The sequence below is a fragment of the Pongo abelii genome, chromosome 2, assembly GCF_028885655.2.
Source record: "Pongo abelii isolate AG06213 chromosome 2, NHGRI_mPonAbe1-v2.0_pri, whole genome shotgun sequence".
Taxonomy (NCBI): domain Eukaryota; kingdom Metazoa; phylum Chordata; class Mammalia; order Primates; family Hominidae; genus Pongo; species Pongo abelii.
Genome location: NC_085928.1, coordinates 201358412 through 201377458, shown reverse-complemented (window position 1 = coordinate 201377458; position 19047 = coordinate 201358412). Strand labels below are relative to the sequence as shown.

Genomic DNA, 19047 nt, shown 5'->3' with positions numbered 1-19047 from the left:
ACAGCTAAATAGTTAATGAGCTAAAATTCAAACCCAGGTGAGTGTAACTCCAAAGTCCACATGTTTCATGTATACCACAGTACGTCCAAGTCAGAAGCAGTCAGGAGACGTGAATTGTACAGACATTTCTCTGGCATTTTATAACTTGGAATCAGTCACTTACTTCTTTAATACTTAATTTCTACATCCGAAAAATAGAGTTAATCACTAAACTGCTTATTTTATATAGTATTACCATGAGATTACTTACTATGATTACTATTTAGATTCTACATAATTAAAATAAAGTGTTTTATTTTCTCTTTCTATCCTGTTTTTCCCTAAACGGAGGAAAAAAAACCCCACAGGACAGCAGTAGCATTTATAAGAAGCCAACTTCATTACTCTGGTATTTTTCAAATAGAAGCTTTCTTGTCTACGAAATATAATCACTTCTTTTAGTTCCCAGTGTCATCCCCAAAGCAAAGTCTTTACTATAAAGAGGCAACACATTAAATTCTAAGAAAGAGCCTCCTGTGTATTACAGGAAGTATCAAAAATAATCCCTAATTTTTACTTGCAGTTCTGATTATCACAGGATCATGATTTGTTTCTTGAAGAAACAACTCAATACACTCATACCAGGTGTCTCACATTCATCTGGCATTGAACAAGAAGTCTTACAGCAACAAGAGTGGCTCAGTAGGAGTAGCAGTGTATGTAGGCTGTTTACTGATGACCCTGATCACATCTATTTAACATGATGATCATAAGTGCCAGTTTGCCCAGTACAGTTTCAGTTTATGTAATTAACACCATGCTTATAACCCTCAAAACTGTTTCTGGGTGCGTAACAAACCATATTGTTATCCAACTATTAAAAATAATAAATCATTTTATTATCTATTATAAATCAAGACAGTGACCACATACGGCATAACAGGTGTGAAAGCAGGGTAGCATAGAAATGATGTAAAATGAAATAAATTGTTCATAAGAAGTGCTGAAACTAAGCTGGGCACAGTGGCTCATGCCAGTAATTCCAGTGCTTTGGGAGACTGAGGCAGGAAGACAGCTTGAGCTCAGGTGTTTGAAACCAGCCTGGGCAATATAGCGAGACCTCGTCTCTACAAAAAAAAAATTTTTAAATATTAGCCAACTGTGGGGGCGTGTGCCTGTAGTCCCAGCTACTCAAGAGGTGGAGAGGATCACTTAAGCCTGGGAGGCAGAGATTGCAGTAAGATCACACCACTGCACTCCACCCTGGGTGATGGAGCAAAACACTGTCAAAAAAAAAAAAAAAAAAAAAAGTGCTGAAAATAACAACACAAAAGGAAATAATAGCTAATGCTAAATTCAAGTCTTCTCACAAACCAAACACTATTAGTAATTTTAGTCATTTTCAGCCTTAAAAACAATACGACTTAAAAATATATACAGAATCAAACTGATTAGTTTTTTTAACCAACAGATCAGAGGAAAGTGAAACCTTTAAGAAAAAGAGAAAGAATGAGAGCAATGCCTGCTCCTGGCCTCTCCCAAGGACTACTCCCTGCCTCCTGCGCAGGCCCCACTCAAAAGTCTGCTCTCTCTAATGCTGCAAGAACAACCCAGGGACAGACACCTTGTAGTAAGCTGAATAGTGTGCCCTCTCTAAATTCATTTCTACCCAAACCTCAAAATGTGACCTTATTTGGAAACAGTCTGCAGATGTAATTAGTTAAGCTGAGGTCATAGTGGATTAGGGTGGGTCCTCAATTCAATGACTGATGTCCTTGCAAGAAGACAAGAAGACACAAAGATACAGACAGAGAAGAAAGCCATGTGACAATGGAGGCAGAGACTGAAGTGATGCAGATACAAGCCAAGGAATGCCAAAGATTGCCAGGAGTCAGGAGCTAGGAAGAGGCAAGGAAGGATCCTTCCCAAGAGGTAGCGTGACCCTGCCAACACTTCAGATTTTAGACTTCTAGCCTCCAGAACTCTAAGACAATAAATTTCTGTTAAGCCAAGTTTGCAGGAGTAATTTGTAACAGCAGTCATAGGAAACTAACTCACATCATATGTGAAATTATCCATTATATCTCAAGACTTTTACCATTTACATAATCAAGAGGCTATACATCATGGTCCACAGAGGAAAATGCAGCCCAAATAAGAGGCATTCTGCTTCCCATTCAGTAACCCTTCATTGAGCCCGCGACCTACAGAAAGTTTTTGCTCTAAAGCTGAGCACCCCCTTCTCCATGAGGGAGAGGGGCAGTAACTAAGTTATACCTCATCCTTCTTCTCCTGAATGCGTCGTCTCTCTGCCTCAATAGCCAGCTTCTCCTGAATTTCCTGAGCAATTTCACAGTCTTGTTGTTCACTAAAAAGCAAAGGTGAAAACATGAATAAGGAAAATAAAAAATAATGTATTTCCTAAAAGTAATAAATACAATTTATTGAATACTCACTATATGAGAAGTACATTATTTTTCTCACTTTATCTTCAAGATAAAGATGCAAAGAGGCTGACACGGTCACATTTACAGATGAGAAAACCAAGGTCCAGGGAAGTTAAATCATTTTCTCAAGATCACAATGAAAATATGTGGTAGATCTGGAATCTGATCATCACACCCAACAATGGAAAACTCCACACCTCTTCTATACCACCTATCACTTCACCCCACTGGGGCCTGTTTGCCGGTCCTGCCTCTACCACTAATAACCACAAATCATTCTCTGTCATGCCATTTTATAAGCTATAAAAAAGTTTACACTTAGTAACTTCACATTACAGGTCTAATATCATAGTATTCTTATCTATTCAAACCAAAGAAATGAAAATAAACAAAAATCTACTCAGAGCAATTCCTATTTATATTTCTTCTTTTCCTTCACTCATTGTAATAATTAAGAATCATACACAAAATCATGGTCTTAGTTTTCAAAGGCCTCTGTCTTCATTCAAGCCTCTACCTCAACCTCCCAAATTAATGTAAAATCTGTATAGAATTAAGTGACTAATAACTACACTGGATGTGATAATAAGTGGGAAGAAAGTAGAAGCACCGCAGAGAAGGCAAACCCAAATGAAGTGTTAAAGGTCACAAGTGACACAGAAGATGTATCTCCTGGTACAGAAAACAAATAAGTGAAGCTTCATCTGAGTTTAATGATTTCAAACCATATTTCCAAGAAGTACCAGCTCTGGTTCAGTCAGCTAATTATACAGACCCCTGGGAAAGCGAAACTGAGAAAGCAATAGTAAACAAGGATAATCCTGACTTGGGACAGCAGCCCCGGTATCCAGACTGAATAAAAGGTTCCAGTTCAATGAAAACTGCAGCATTTCATCCTTCCCAAGATGTCCAGTTATCAAAATTGCCAGGGAGTGAACTGAAAGACTTCCCTTTTAGCTTACTTATTTCATCCAGGAACAATTCCAAAACCTTGAAGTCTCAGGCAGAAATATAATACCCGGTTCTTCTCTCCTTTAGGACCTATAAAATATCACTCTCTACTCCTGACTTATATTTGAGTGGTCTGTCTTGATAATTTCTGAAAAAGCTCACTATACTGTTATTAACCTAATTCAGGATTTTAAACACCTGCATCAACCTCAAAACTGGCCTTTCTAACAGAGAATTGTGAATAATGTAAAGGGCAATGAATTTAGAACTCTAGAACATTCTAGCTTTGGTTCTCACCTTAACCTGTGACACTAAGCCTCACAACACCTCAAATATCTCTCTTCCTCTTTATATCTCCATTACCATGACCTTCGATTTAGACCTCATCATCTCCTTCCTCTATCTCTATCACCACTGTCCTCATTCAAAGCCTCACCATTTCTTAATTTGACCATTGCTCAACAGCTGCCTTCAAATCTTGCCCACTCCAAGCCTTCACCCACCTAGTCTACAGAACAGATCCCAAAATGAAAATCTAAAACTACTTCAATGGTTCTCCATTCCTTATAATTTAAAATCTACAAAACCTGAAATCTTTAACATAACTTATCGTGACCCTTTTGATCCAGCTTTTGACTACTTTTCTGGCCTCACTTCCTACTTCTGCCTGTAAATACACTCTCCACTCCAGCAATACTGAACTTCTTGCAGCTAACATGAGATTCCAAGTCCTTTTACCTCCTGCCCTTATGCATGCTGCTCCTTCTGGCTAGAATGGTTTTCCCCATCACTATAAACTTCTAATTAACCTTCAAGTTTCAGATTAAACACATCATCCTGTGAAGCTTATCCCAGTCTCTTCTCTCTAAATAGGCCTGAAATTTACATTTCAATTCTCTGTGACTCATGCACGTATCTCTAGATACATAATGCTCAAGGTGTTTACCTGAGGCCCTTAAAGGCAACGGCTGTCTTATTCATATCTCTGGTCTCCTTTCATGGTGCCAGATATAGCATGAATCAATAAAAGTGTTTATTTACAAAATAAGGGAAGCTTAACAAAACGATTAATAAAGTCCTCTCTACAAATAATAAACAGAAAGACAAACCCTTCCTATAAGTTAGCAAAAATGACTGGCTTTCCTTTTTTACCTGAATATGACACTAAAGTAAATTAAGGGGTTCCTTCCATTTTTCCTTTACCCCTTCCTCCTCAACACAGTATCTGTGGTTAAATCTACCCACATTAAAGATTTAGGATGTAAGAGCCACTCTCAAAGAAGAAATGTATCCTGGGAGCTTTATAACACTGAAACAGAATAAAAGTCACTGTGCCAAAAGAAACCTGAGAAATAATCATTTCCATTTATCTGTCTGTTAAAGGAGGCTACTAGAGAGAACTTTTGTCAGACACTGAAGTTGTGAAGACAACTGAGTCTACACTTCAGAGCTTTTCAGAACATTCTGCTACGTACTGAAAAGCAAGGAAAGTAAGAGCGGCAAACGCAGCTAGAACATAGTAAAGGAACCAATACAACCCATAAAGTTATTTGATGTCCACTATTTCACTGGATCCCCCAAAGAAACTATGAGGCAGAGGGGACAGAGATTATTTTCCCCATGTTATGGGTAAGGAAAATAAATTCAGAGAAGTTGACTAACTGGCCTAAGGTCATACAGCTAAAAAATGTTAGAATTCACACCATCATCCACATGTCCTTAAACCTGGTCAAGTGCTCCAAAAACAACAAAACATTTTCAAATCAAAAAAACTGTTAGACATCCACTGTAAGATCTGTCATCTAACAGTAACAGGAATCAGAGAAACAGAAGTAGTCTCCTTCTCCCCTGCCCTCGTTGCTAGCTCCACAGAGAAAACCAGTCTTGGCATTACCCCTCCCACCTCCCAAATCCTCACAGGTCTTTGTAGCGCTTCTGGAGCTGGGCCTGCGCTTTCAGGTCTTCCTCTTGGAGCTGCTTAGCCACCTGGAGATCATGCTGGACCAAACGGTTCCGCTGAACGTTTGATGCCAAATGATGCTCAACTAGAACAAAAAGATTGAGGACAGGAATGAATAATGCCTTGGTTTGTTAGTAATAAATGCCATAATAATCTTAAGAGCTTTTCCATAACAACAGCTTTGCATCCATCACTTCATTTTATTGTCTCAACAACAATATATAATAAAGAGCAAGGAATTATTATCCCCACTTTTCCATTAAGTAAAAAGAGGATCAAAAAGATTAAATAATTTGCCTTTGGTCACACGCCAACAAAGCGGCAGTGCCAGGACAGCTACACAAATATTCTAAAGCCAGGGCCAACGCTCTTTCTACTACTACATGTTGTCACTCTATTTATTAACCGCATTTTTCAAAATGTCAATTTTATATTGATATGTGAATTCACAAATCATATATTCACAAGTATGTACTTTAATATAACATGCATGGCTCAGATTTACTTTTCATCACTACATGGAAAAAAAGATTCAGAAAAATCCACAGTGTGATCTCATTTATACCACAGTTGCCTGGGAAAACTGTTCAAGTCCCTATCCTAGGAGCAAGAACAGATTCCTTCTACGCACCCCAGATAAATCTACAACCATTGTGTCCCTCCTACAACAAGAGGCTACGAAAAAGATTCAAACCCCTCTTTTTCCTCCAAGAGACGCAGCAGTCTACTAATTCCTGGCAGCCTACCTTCCTTAAACATGCCCGAAACTTCACTGCTCACCCAGGCATCATTGGCCTAAAGAAATCCTTCAGGATGTATGGATGGTGACGCCAAGTGACTGTGCTCTCTCCCTACCTAAGCCCTAACAAACCAGCCTCAAGCTATCACTAAAAAAAGAAAACTGAAGGAGCATAAATGAGAGGTATTACTCACTCTCTTGTTCCTGCAGGCTGTGAGCCAGGGTGTGGTCCTCCAGGACAGCAAAATCTCGGCATACTACAGTAGATGAAGGAGGAAAAACAGACAGGAAGGCTCATTAGTAATACTTTAACATACAAAGGAAAGGATTTTTTTTTTTACTTTAAAAAAAATCAATTCTAATATTTCAGAATGACACACTTTATAATTCTCAATGCATAAAATAGTGACTAGTTAAGTATGCAGTCTTTAGTCACAAAAATCCATAGTGCCTGCTTAGTGCCAACACAGGGTGTCACAAAATACTGGTTAGCCTTGGCCCCTGGCCTGAGGTGAGAACATTTACAGAATCAGATTCCAGAGGTCTAGAAATTCCAATCCACTTCTATAAATGGAAGGTTAAGTGCTGCTGAAATAACAGACGTATCAGTCATGCTTTGCATATTGCTACTAAGAGAGAACTGAATTATTGCATAATTAGAGGTGTTAAAAGAAATCTAATCTATGCTTCTCTGTGGTTCAGATGATCCTCTCCCAGCAATTTATGTCTACCCTGGCGTCTTTGAAGAAAAAATATATTTTCACTAGTCCCTCAGGTAGGGGCAGAGCTCTACTTTAAAAATTCTTAATTTCTTAAACATTCTTCAGTGGGTCAATCCCCAGGGACATGAGTTAGAACTAGGTCTCTAGGTCCCTCTAAACCTTGGGTGGCCCAAAATAATCTACAAACCAAAAGAAAATGAGAACCCTGAAAGAAACCAGGAATCTGCCCCAACTCTGCCTCCACCTGAAGAGCCAGGCAAGGGTATTTCCTGACCTGTCTTCTTAGAAGCAAAATGGGAAGAAATGGTCTTGAAGAAATGGTTTGGGCTAAACAATGGTATCCATGTTTACCCCAAGCTGCAATTTAAACTCCTGCTTCGTAAACATACAAACAGACAAAACATGAAGGATTCATCATGTAAAGTGCTGTTTTAAGGACGTGTAGTTTAGGTGATATGTTCTCACTCTATTCCAAGCATGTAATTCATGTTAAAAAAAGGAAATTCCCCAAAGCCTCAGATTACTGCAATTGAGTAGGACTCATGAAACATTCCCTAGGACTTAGGAAAAGTGATAGATTTCTTTCTGCAGCTTTGGATTTGCCTATGAGGACACTTAACTGAAACAGAATGAAAAATGTTCCTTTGCCGTTCTTTGCACTTATGTATGTTCACATATACACTCAACATAGTTGTGTCCTTCACTACTGAGGGATAATGCCACAAAAAGGGACGGAGATCTTGGGGAAGTCATGATTATTTTGAAATGGTTTTATAATGTAGGAATAATTCTTGCCCAAGAACTACATTAAACTGAATACAACCTGCTTAATCCTCGCTCAAACATAACAGCAAAACCAGTAATTCGAATAGAAAGCCGTTCTTTTTCATCAGCTATATTCTCAACAAATTCTAATATCTTGAAGCCCAGGTCCTAGTTACATTATATTTCACAGAATAAAAATACTTTCAAAATGAGCTAGAGAACGCCCTCATTTAATAAGTGAGGAAACTGAAAGCCAGAAGGAAGAAGGGATTTTCTAAGGCTGTACAGTGTTCACTGGTGACAGGGCTTGGGGGTCAGCGTCTAAGCCAGCAAGAGCTCAAGAGCTCCTTCCCCTTCCCTGACACAACGATGGCCCTCCCTCCCTCCAGGTAAATCATGGTAAGAATGGACGGAAAGAAAATATTCTACACTGACCATCATATACTCTCTAAAACACTCCAATTAATTAATATCTAATTCTTAAATGGGTAAGACATACATGGACCTAATTTATAAAAATTAATGAATTAGCTAAAATAAATATAATCAAATCTTGTGTAAAGAATGTTATTTTAATATATTGACCTAACGTTTAAAACACCTTTATTATACTGGAAAAGCTTGTGCTTATATTTAAATCAGTCTTAATTTTAGATTAATTATGATTAGATCAAAGTTTAAGATTAATCTTAATGATTTTCAAATTATGGGTGGCAATCTATTATTAGGTCAAAAAATCAACTTACTAAGCCTGAGAAAAGCATTTTAAAAGTCAATAGTCTAGAGAGTAACAGAGGACAGTTGGCTCTCATAGCCCTGAGTTTTGGATTCATGGATTAAATCAACCACAGATAAAAAATATTCAGGAAAAAAAAATATTGCTGTACTGAATATGTACAGACTTTTTTTCTCATCATTGTTTCCTAAATGAAACAGTATAACAGCTATTTACATAGCATTTACACGGTATTAGGTAGTATAAATAATCTAGAGACAATGTAAAGTATACAGTAGAATGTGTATGAATTATATGCAAATACTACCCCATTTTATATCAGGGGCTGAAGCATCCATAGATTTTTAGTATCCATGTGAGGTCTTGGAACCACCTCTACACCCCACCCCACAAATACCAAGGGACTAGTATAAATCACACACAGTACAGGAAACTAGTTTGGGGAAACTTTTCCAGTATTATATATATACAGATCACAGAAATATATACATACAGAGATGATAGGTACTAGGTCAAAATGTAAAACACATATCATTCTATAGATTACAAAAAGTTTAAAAGCCACTTCAATTTATGTTATTAGGTCAGAACGTTATGCCAAAAATACATTTTCTATGTTTCTAATACCATGCTAACTAAAATTAAAAATTATTAAATTATTACATTTTTCCATGTGGAGAATCAATGTGAAGAACTACAATAATTTTTAAAATATTTCTTAACTTCAGTCAGCAGAACATTAAACATTAAAATATATTGTTTGTAGATAGATATACCTATGGTAAAAAAAATTATTTTTAATAATATGGCTCTGACACAAACTTAACTCCAAACAATAGTTCTCTCTCCAGAGAGAGACGAAGAGGGGCATGAGTGCCTTGGCTGCATGAGCCATTCTGCTTCAAAAGCAAAAAGAGAAAAGACACACAATAAGGCAAAATATTAACATTTGATGTGGGTAGTAGGTTCATGGGTTTCTCTATTTCCTGTGCTTTTTAAATGTCTTAAGTATTACATTTTAAGTTCTATAATTAAATTCACTTATTTCATGTTGTCAACAGCACATATTGTTAAACCATGAACATGAAGATATGGTTTGACACATTATAACAGGTGTGAGAAATTTATGAATTACTGATTACCTTGATGACTCCTCATAATGATTTCTTAATATCTCAACAGCAAGACTGAAGTATATTCTATTATTGTGATTTGTCCCTGAATCTGCAGAAGCTGAACTAGTATCCAAAAGATATGAGCAGGGCCTGAGCTAGAAGGGGATCTGGAAGATTTTCAATGATTCTGAGGAAGTACACAAACACATACACACAGAGAGTTGTATTGTCAAATACACTGACTTAGCCCTTCAGTTTACTAGGAGTTTCCAAACATATAATCTCATTTATACTGAAATATTACTTGCCCAATATATAATTTCTTCTGAACCCACTCTAATTTTTTTCAAGATTTGCCTCTGTATTCCCTGCATCAGTATTCTAGTACAACCTGGAAAACAATCACATATCCAGTCAACTTTGTAAATCAGTAACCAGATTGAGAATTACTGAAACTATTTCACAGCCAGGCCACACTCAGAGCCTGAAGAGAACTTTTCTCCTTTTCTAACCTCCTCTGCCTTTGATGTAAACAGTATAAACAGTACACTGAGGATAAATGGCATAAACTCGTCTCCCCACCTTTCCCTGTGGGCACATTTAAGGTGAACCACCTTTCACCCTCCCATTTCTCAAACTTTTTCCCTCCCATGTTCACTTTCACTCATCCAGAACTCAGGCTGACCTTCTTGCCATAAGCCAACCCTATCAACGTCTTCTACTAGTCCCAGTCTGCTATTAAAATGAGCTTCCCACCATAGTAAATTACACAACTATTCTTCGTTCCCACCCAGATCTCAATGGTCCCATAGGCTCTCCCCTCTGCCCAGACATTTTCCCAGTGTTAGGCATGGTGGTTAAGTCTCTTTTAAACATTAAAAGCCATGCAACTCTGCCTCATTGCTTAGAAGAGCATTAACAGAAAGAAATGCACTTTGCTCTGAAATTCGAGCACACAGCTGCTTCACTATCCAGCTGCAAGCTCTTCATGGCAGGGACTTTGTGGCTGTACTCTGTGCACCTTCCACACAACGTGTGCTCGTTAACTGAAAGAAGTTAAAAAAAAGAAAAAAAAAAAGCTGGATCATAAAGTCAAACAAGAATAGGAGAAAGGAAGAAAATAATGTCATAAAAAGAATTAAACTCTGCAATTATGACAGCATAACACACTTATAAGATATGTCAAACATCATTTAAACAAATTTAGTAATAAACAAACTACATAAAACTAGAACCCTATCCCCATTCTCATTAAAGGAGTTTCAATGATATGTTAATCTAAATACAGGCATATCTTGGAGATATTGCAGGTTTGGTTCCAGACCACTGCAATAAAGCAAATATCGCAATAAAATAATCACACGGTTTTTTGGTTTCCTAGTACATATAAAAGTTATGTTTACACTACAGTCTATTAATAGTCTATTGATAGTCTATTAAATGTGCGATGGAATTCAGTCTAAACAGGTTATGTACATACCTAAATTAAAAAACACGTTATTACTAAGAAATGCTTGCTACACACCTTCAATTTGTAAAACACATAGTTTGTCCAAAAAGCAATAAAGTGCAATAAAATGAGGGATGCCTGTATATACAAATTAGTATACAGTGAATTAATTCACAATATGCCAAGCAGGTCTTAGAAATGGAAAGGAGGACTGGCTGACATACATAAATACATACATATATATACCCCCCATCCATTTCCTTAAAGAATGATTTTCACTGAGTTGTTGATCTTCCCCTAAATACATGAATGGCATAGTATGCGCCTAATAAACACTCATTTACTCAATAAACATGTGTTGAATTCTATTTCAGGATGAATGAGTCATCTCCAAGCCATCACTGAGGTGAAATATCAGAGAGGAAAATAGATATAATGTAAGTTAATAAACATTGTACTAAAGACAATTTGTTGTACTAAAGAAAATTCTTTGAAGTCATAAACAATGGAACAGTTATGCTTGTTATGAATTGGGGGTGGATGTAAGAAGTGGGGGTGATTTAAACAGAATGTATCAAGGAACCTTGTATCAAGAAACCTTAAAGTAATTAACACGAGATGTATCTCAAGGTAAGTTAAAATTCCTATGCACAGAAGTGGTAAACATTCTTGGCAAAGGGGCCACTTATGGAAAAAGACAAAAAGACGAAAATCCACAGGCCATCCTGGAGTTGTGTGTGCCCGGAGCACAGAAGCCCCAAAGAGAATTACAGCAAGAGATGTGACAGGAAAGCCCCTGTGCACCCTCATGAGGAACTGGTTCTTTTTTACATAGGCTTCCTGGTATACAACTTACCTGAAATGTACCAAAGAAAACCTGGTGATTACCACCCCACTCCACCTCACGCCAACCAAACTCTATCTCTTATACTTTTTCTCTTCTTGCATTTGCTTCCCAAGTCTCTCGTTTTTGTTTTCGCCTTATTGTTTCTCCTCACACACCTTTTTTCAGGTACATCTACTTGCCAACTTTACCCCTCCAGCTCCAGACACAGCCCACTCCCCAATTCCCTACCAAGAACTGTAGGAGCTTTCCATAAACTTCAAGACAGAACTACTTGTTCTCCTTCTACAGGTAACACCCTTGTCTGCCCTCCCCTTGGCAATTAGTAGAAAAATAAAATTTGTATACTTTAATAATTCAACATTTTAAAGGAAAAGAAAACTGATCAACATTGATTTGAATGTCTCTTAAGATCCCGGCCCACATGACATCAAATTTGGAGGCCTAAGACAGCCTTTAAAAAATTTTTTTCTTAGTCATTAACAGTACTAGATTAAGGTCTCCTCAGCTTTCACCAACAAATAAGTAAACTGAGCATTTTTCATAAAACATATTTCAGATTGTTATTTTAAAAAGCTCATTTACAGCAAGTTTCTCTCCTTCTCACTCAGAAACAAAATATTCTTTTTAAAGACTGTTTCAAAGAGGTGATTCAGATTTACAAGTGATGGGGTAAGAGTCTTTAGAATCCCCTTATCTTTTTCTCAGGGACAAAGAGAAGTGCCCCCTCCCAACCCCTGTCACATCCCCCACATACACACATACCCCTAAGGGCAGCAGGAATTTTGTTTACTCTTCCACTAAAGGAACACAGTCTCAAATTTTGGCCAAGAATCAGGAACTTAACTTGTATTTATACTGGCAACGCTGGTGAGAAAAAAACTTAGTGGGGGACATTTGGCTAAACTAACTCTGCTCAAAAGTTTAAAAGCTCTGCGCAAGATTAACTAAATCTAAACAGTGAACAGTGCTCCTCCTATCAAGAACTCCTTCTTTCACCTCAGTCAAGTATGCAGAATGAATACATATCTATTACCCTACTTCAACCAAACCCAGAATTTTCTGATTCCATGAATGGCTACACGTTCCTTTCATACATTATCCAAATACTGTGCACATTCCCAGTGCTTTCCCAACTAATTCTACATAAGCTAAAAAGGAAGTGGAAAAAAAAGCCATTCCCCTTCCGTTGTTCTTTTACCTACATCCTAAGACTTTCGGAAATTACAATTGCCATGATTCATCTTTACAAGCTTCCATCCACATAAAAATGTCTGGATTAATAAATATTAACTAGAGGCTATTTCTTTCACCTGTGTCTGTTTTCCCTTTTATAGAATGGTAGAATTTTGTGAATTATTCTTTTTATGTAACTGCTATGAGTAGCAGAGGGACTATATACTCTGCTTTGAAAGCAGGGATTATGCTTGCTTTCCTTTGTTCTGCAGACATGAAAACATCTACTATGAACAAGAAAGATATTCAAGAGATACATTCTGACTTTGTGAAAGTTTGGTAATAACAGACAGCCACAACTGACATTTATACAGCACTTCATAAATTACAATGCACTTTCACATTTATTCCTCCTAACCATCTGAGGATAAAGGCTTTATCAACATCCTCATTTTACTTATGAGGAAACTAAGGCTCAAGAGAAATAAAACGGCTTGAGCAAGACTACCCAACAAATAAAACAAATGAAATGGAAATCAAATCCACCTCTTCTTGCCCCAGATATTTCTGCTTAGAGTTATCAGGAAAAAAAAAGGGAGGGGGGGTATTATTAAATACTAGTTAAAATAAGATAAATGTGCATTAAGTTCTTTAAAATCAAGGATAAAAGTAATTTTTAGTAAAGATGGTACATGTATTCAGAAAGTGGTTTCCAGGTCCCCCAAAATGCAAATAAAAATGAGACCTAGTTTACTTTGCCTCACTATCTCCCAAGAATAGATTTCTAGCAATCACAGTCGGCCTATATTTACACCTGAAAAAACAGGAATAAAAAGTTCCTTAATTGTATAAATGTAAGGGGTTCAAGTGCAGCTTAGTTATATGGACATACTGTCTAGTAGTGAAGTCTGGGCTTTTACTGTAATCACCACCTGAATAATGTACACTGTACCCATTAAGTACCTTCTCATCTCTCACCCTCTTCCCACCCCCCCATCCTTCTGATTCTTTCACAGTGTTTCCGAAGTGACCTACAGGAAACCCTAGGTAGTGACTACAGTGAAAAATTCCAAGGGAAATCTCTCTTTGGGACCTACCACTTGCCCTCATCTCTCTAACCCTCTTTTCAGCATCCACAAGTTTCCCTCCATTTGGGAAGACAAGATATTGTTAAATTTTAGACTCATGTGTCTAAGATATATTAATGACACTTTGAAATAATAAATGTATTTTGTAAAACTTTTAAGCTGCCCTACAAAAGAAATGTCTCCCTAATCTGTTAGAGTTTCTTCTCTTTATTAAAAGTTCTAATAAAATTACCTGAGTAAAAGAGAAATGGGATTCAGAGAAACTGAATAGATCTTATCCTAATGTCAAATCCTCTACATTCTCAACCCCAGCAATCTTTATATAGAGATCAACAAAATGACATCAATATCACTACCGCCAATACCATTAGCAAAACCAACCCCCTCCTCCACCCCCATCAGCAGGGCAAGTAGGGAGCTTAGAGATGCTTGGCTATAGACAGCAGACACTCTCTTATGCTCACTCAAATACCCCAATTATGAGCCCCATAAAAGCAAACATAGCTCTGAGTTGCTGATCACTGATAGCTAAAATTTCTCACTTTCAGGCTGAAGGCTGAAAACAAAAGAACACTTAAGTAATGCCTGAGCAATTCACTTACTACAGAACAAAGGGTAACACAAACTTTTGATCCTTCTCCATTTTTTAGTGTTCTAAAATTTTCATGCCATTGAAATTAACAAAATCTAAACACAGTATGACAATGGGAGGGTAGTGGCATCTAATTTTGGCTGAAGCTAAGCAAATATTCTACATAAGTGTTCCATCTTCATTTATTTTGTTACTAGTCAAAGCAATCAATGGCAGGGCTATTTTTCTAATTAAGTCTCCAAATGCCCTGTTCTTTCCAATATGCCATGATATTCCACCTGTCTGGGAAATAGATGATCCTTCTAAACAGAGATCCATAATACAATTAAATCAGATGCACTGTCTTGTAGTTATTATCCTTAGTATAATAATCCCACTACTAAACTGTCCACAAAGTTGATACAGAATTTTTGCAATTTCTTTGTGAAAGACAAACATTTTCACTCTACACCTTATACAGATGACTAAGGAACCAAGCAATATTTACCAATATTTCATCTGTTTAGAGATCCTTATGGTTATTGGTTTCCGTCTCTGTTTTTGGTTGCCTGGTTGTTGTGAGAATGAAACACAGAAAATGGCAGAGCCTTGCAAATGGCAAAGAAGCTTAGTCACCATTATTACACAGATGATGGTGGGGGAATCTCTATGTTCCATCTGCCCAAAGCACCCATCCACCCCTCTACCATCTAGAAAATTCATAATCAACCTACAAGACCCCCATTCAAATGTCACCTATGTAGCTGACACACAAACATGCAGCAGACTCATCTATCATTTTCTTTCAGTGCTTTCATAGCATGTAGTTTACAGGATAGAACTGTAGCACTAATAATATTATTAAAAATTTTTACTCATGTTTCCCCAGCATATATTCTAGATCCTGAAAGGCAAGAAAAATATTACGGATCATTTTATCTCCAACATTTATTCCAGTGCCCAGGATAGTGATTTTCAAATAAATGTTTGTGAAAAAGATGGATCCTAAGAACAATGACAACTAGTGCACAGCACATAACACGAAATGTTGGATTTTTCCACCCACATCCATCCAGCATATTTATTCATCCACATCCTCCAGCTTATCTGAAACAAGGCTATGGAGCTACATGTCTATCAATACTACCTCTAACAACAGTAAATTCCTTCACCCGGAATTTCAGATTTATTACAATGAAAGGATATGTTGCCTAACAGGATCCTAGAATACCTAGAAAAGTGATATACACAGGCAGGTGGTCAATTCTTGGTTTCTCTGGGCCATAATTAAACAGATCACTCAACTTACAAAGAAATGATGACTGAGATTTGTAATAATATGCCCAAGATCACATAGTTAAATGAGTGGCACTGTTAAGATTAGAGCTCAGAATCAAGAAAAATGTGTGTATACATACGGATGTATTTGTTCAGCTAAACAACGCAATGGGGTGCTTAGGATTTATGTGGCATTTAAAGCAGAGAAAGCAGTATGTGCTGAGGTGCTAGCAGGAATTTGCACAGTCTGGAGCTAGTCTCCTGAATTACTGGTTTGAGAAAACTGCCCCACATCCTTAGACCTCCCCTTGTAGTTGCAAACTGCCAAATCATCCCAAGAATTACAAAATGTTAATAAATTAAGTATAAGGTGAATGGAAAAACACAACTCAAGGTTGATATCCAAAAAAGAAGAAGAAAGGAGAAAAACCTTCAGAAATTCTAGTAACAGAAAGACATTTTCGGGGTTAATTATCCTGCAATAAACATTACAGATAGAAAGCTGCCTTGTTCACAAAAAGTTTTACAAACACCAGAATAGTATAATTCAGGATCCTCTGCAAACTTCCTACAAATATCTGACCTGCTAAAGTCACCTTCTTGGTTAGAGCACCAAACTGTCAAAAGTATCAAGAATCTGTAATCCTATTTCCAATAATAATGGTCCTAAATGGCAGACTGGGCTTCCTAGTTTCCTCAAATACTTATAAATTTCAGTCACTGTTCATTAAAAGATGCTGATCTATCACTTTATTAAAATTATAGATACACTAGCAGAAAGGGTTTTAACAGTTGTCAAATTCAGCCTTATCTTGTTCAAGCAATCATCTGGACTCCTTTTAAATGTTTCAGCCACTGGAAACTCCCTTTATGTTAAAACACAGCCCATTTTTCCGATAACCAGAGGTAAAGCTGTCTTCAAAAGGACAAAATCTGCCAACCTATAGTGATTATCCACTGGTACTAGTTCCAGCCTCAAAGCACTCACATTCTCCAGAGTGTATGTAGGTGTTTTGTAGAAACAACTGACATTCTGAGGTCTGTTATTTTTATACACCCTATGGATAACCATCCATGTAGCATATCATATGGGTTAATGCACAGGTTAAGTCCCAAATGTACTCTCCATGTTACAGGCAGAGTCTAGGGCTGATCTTATGCCTCCCTATAGGATACCCTGACTATAATTGAAATACTTGACTTTTCAATTTAAATTTAGAAGGTACCGGAAAGAATAAACATCAAAATTCTAACATTAACAATATACTATGGGATTACAATGTAGCTTATCTTCCTTTAAACACTTCTATATTTTCCAATTCATCTTCCATGAAGGAGAATCTGATAACCCTTTTCAAAATATTTCATAATAAAGACAGATACGTGTTTTTATTCTAATATAAGCATCTAAACAGTGAAGCAAGAAATATTTACAAGGAAGAAAATCAGTTGTAGTAGCAATTTTATTGATTTATTTTATAATGCTCCTTTGAATATTAACAAAAGTAAAGCCCACATATGGTCCCAATTTTGTCGACAATCTTCCTGAACACCAATGTAAGAAGAGAAATATGAAAAGTTGTTCAGTTTTCATTATCAGAATGGAGAAATTATACCAGCTCTTTACTGCAAAGAAATGTTTTATTAGTATCAACTGTACAAGTAAATTCAGTTATCATGTGGCAACTTAAAATAGGGAGCACTAAATTATATAATAGCATCATCAACAGTTTTACAAGAAGGGTAATAAGCATAAGTTTTAAATGTGTGCCAACAACACATGCACACTTCAACAAACACACTGCAAAGAATCATTCTGAAAAGTAAAACTACTGATTCAATCCCAACATTTCATTCTCACGCAATTTATCAAAGTATGTTCCTGAGTTTTTTTTTTCTAATCCCCTAAATTCAAAGTTAAATGAAAACTCCAGTAACCTAAACCACTTGTTTGGCAAGTAGATATGTTATGGTTAACCGCAGATACACCAGATTGCAGGCAAGCGGGTTTTGAAAATGCTGAGATGATATAAGTCCTCACATCAGAAGTACTACTTTAATATCATAGACCATCTACATCATTATCAGCGACCACAGAGTAAAGTGGGTAACTTATTGGGAAAGAGAAAATGGCTGAGTCAGAATTTCCATCTGACATGACAAATGATCTGGAGTGAGACGAAGAGTGAAAAAGTAGGGAAAAGGTAGCAAGGTAGAAACAGAGCAGTCTTTACTCATACCGGTTAAACTGTCGAACACGGATAAAACTTTCCATATAAGGTTTATCTGATTCAGCTACCATAAATGATTTTTAAAATGCCCGCAAACATGGACAACCTCACAAGCTTCCTGTGTTAAAAGCCAACAACTGTATGGATTGGTTCTTTGAATCCAAAACCTCTTTTTGGTGGGAGTAACAAAACAGAAGCTACCCAAGAAAAGTTAAGACTCAGACCTTGTCTATTCTTAGAAGATGCTGACGCACGTATTAACAGAAAGCACTCAAGTTAAGCTTCCTTTCTTCTCAAGAAACATCCCATAACCTCAAAATGAGCTCAATCAGGACATCATTTATTCTGAGTGCCCATCAAATTGATTCCTGGGCTTTGTCTTTCTATTCCCGTCAAGAAGTCACTAAGGTTCTCTTCAAAACCCCAAGTGATGTGCATTCCTCATAGTCTAATGCTCAATGGAACATATATTAGAATTGGCATCCAGCCGGGCACGGTGTCTCACGCCTGTAAATCCCAGCACTTTGGGATGCCGAGGTGGGCAGAATGCCTGAGCTCCTGAGTTTGAGACCAGCCTGGGCAACACAGTGAAATCTCGTCTCCACAAAAATACAAAAAATTAGCCAGGTGTGGTGGTATGCGCCTGTAGTCCCAGCTACTTAGGAGGCTGAGGCAGGAGAATCGCCTGAACCCGGGAGGCAGAGGTTGCAGTGAGCTGAGATCGTGCCACTGCAATCCAGCCTGGATGACAGAGCGAGACTCCGTCTCCAAAACAAACAAAAAGAAACGACGTCCTTAAGCTGAACCAAAATCAATATGTTCTATCGATCCAACATCGTTCTATCCTTTAGTGTCACAAGTAATTGTTTCACACTATATATGGTAGCTGCCAATCATAAGTAACTGTTACATATAATATAAATTTAATTTTAAAAATTCAGATCTCCTCAGTTTCATTAATCATATTCCTAGTGCTAAATAGCCATATGGGGCTG

General features: G+C 37.2%; 1 protein-coding gene across 3 annotated transcripts in view; it reads right to left on the bottom strand.

Annotated features, from left to right (window-relative positions):
- CCDC50 (coiled-coil domain containing 50) overlaps positions 1–19047 on the bottom strand; it is a 65452-nt gene that overhangs the window by 31286 nt on the left and 15119 nt on the right. For all 3 annotated transcript variants that reach the window (XM_009239653.4, XM_024244791.3, XM_063722394.1), the window contains exons 2-4: positions 6271–6333; positions 5296–5422; positions 2257–2347 (exon numbers count right to left, since the gene is read on the bottom strand). In XM_009239653.4, coding sequence (XP_009237928.1) covers positions 2257–2347; positions 5296–5422; positions 6271–6333 — 281 coding nt within the window. The remainder of the gene's footprint in view (positions 1–2256; positions 2348–5295; positions 5423–6270; positions 6334–19047) is intronic.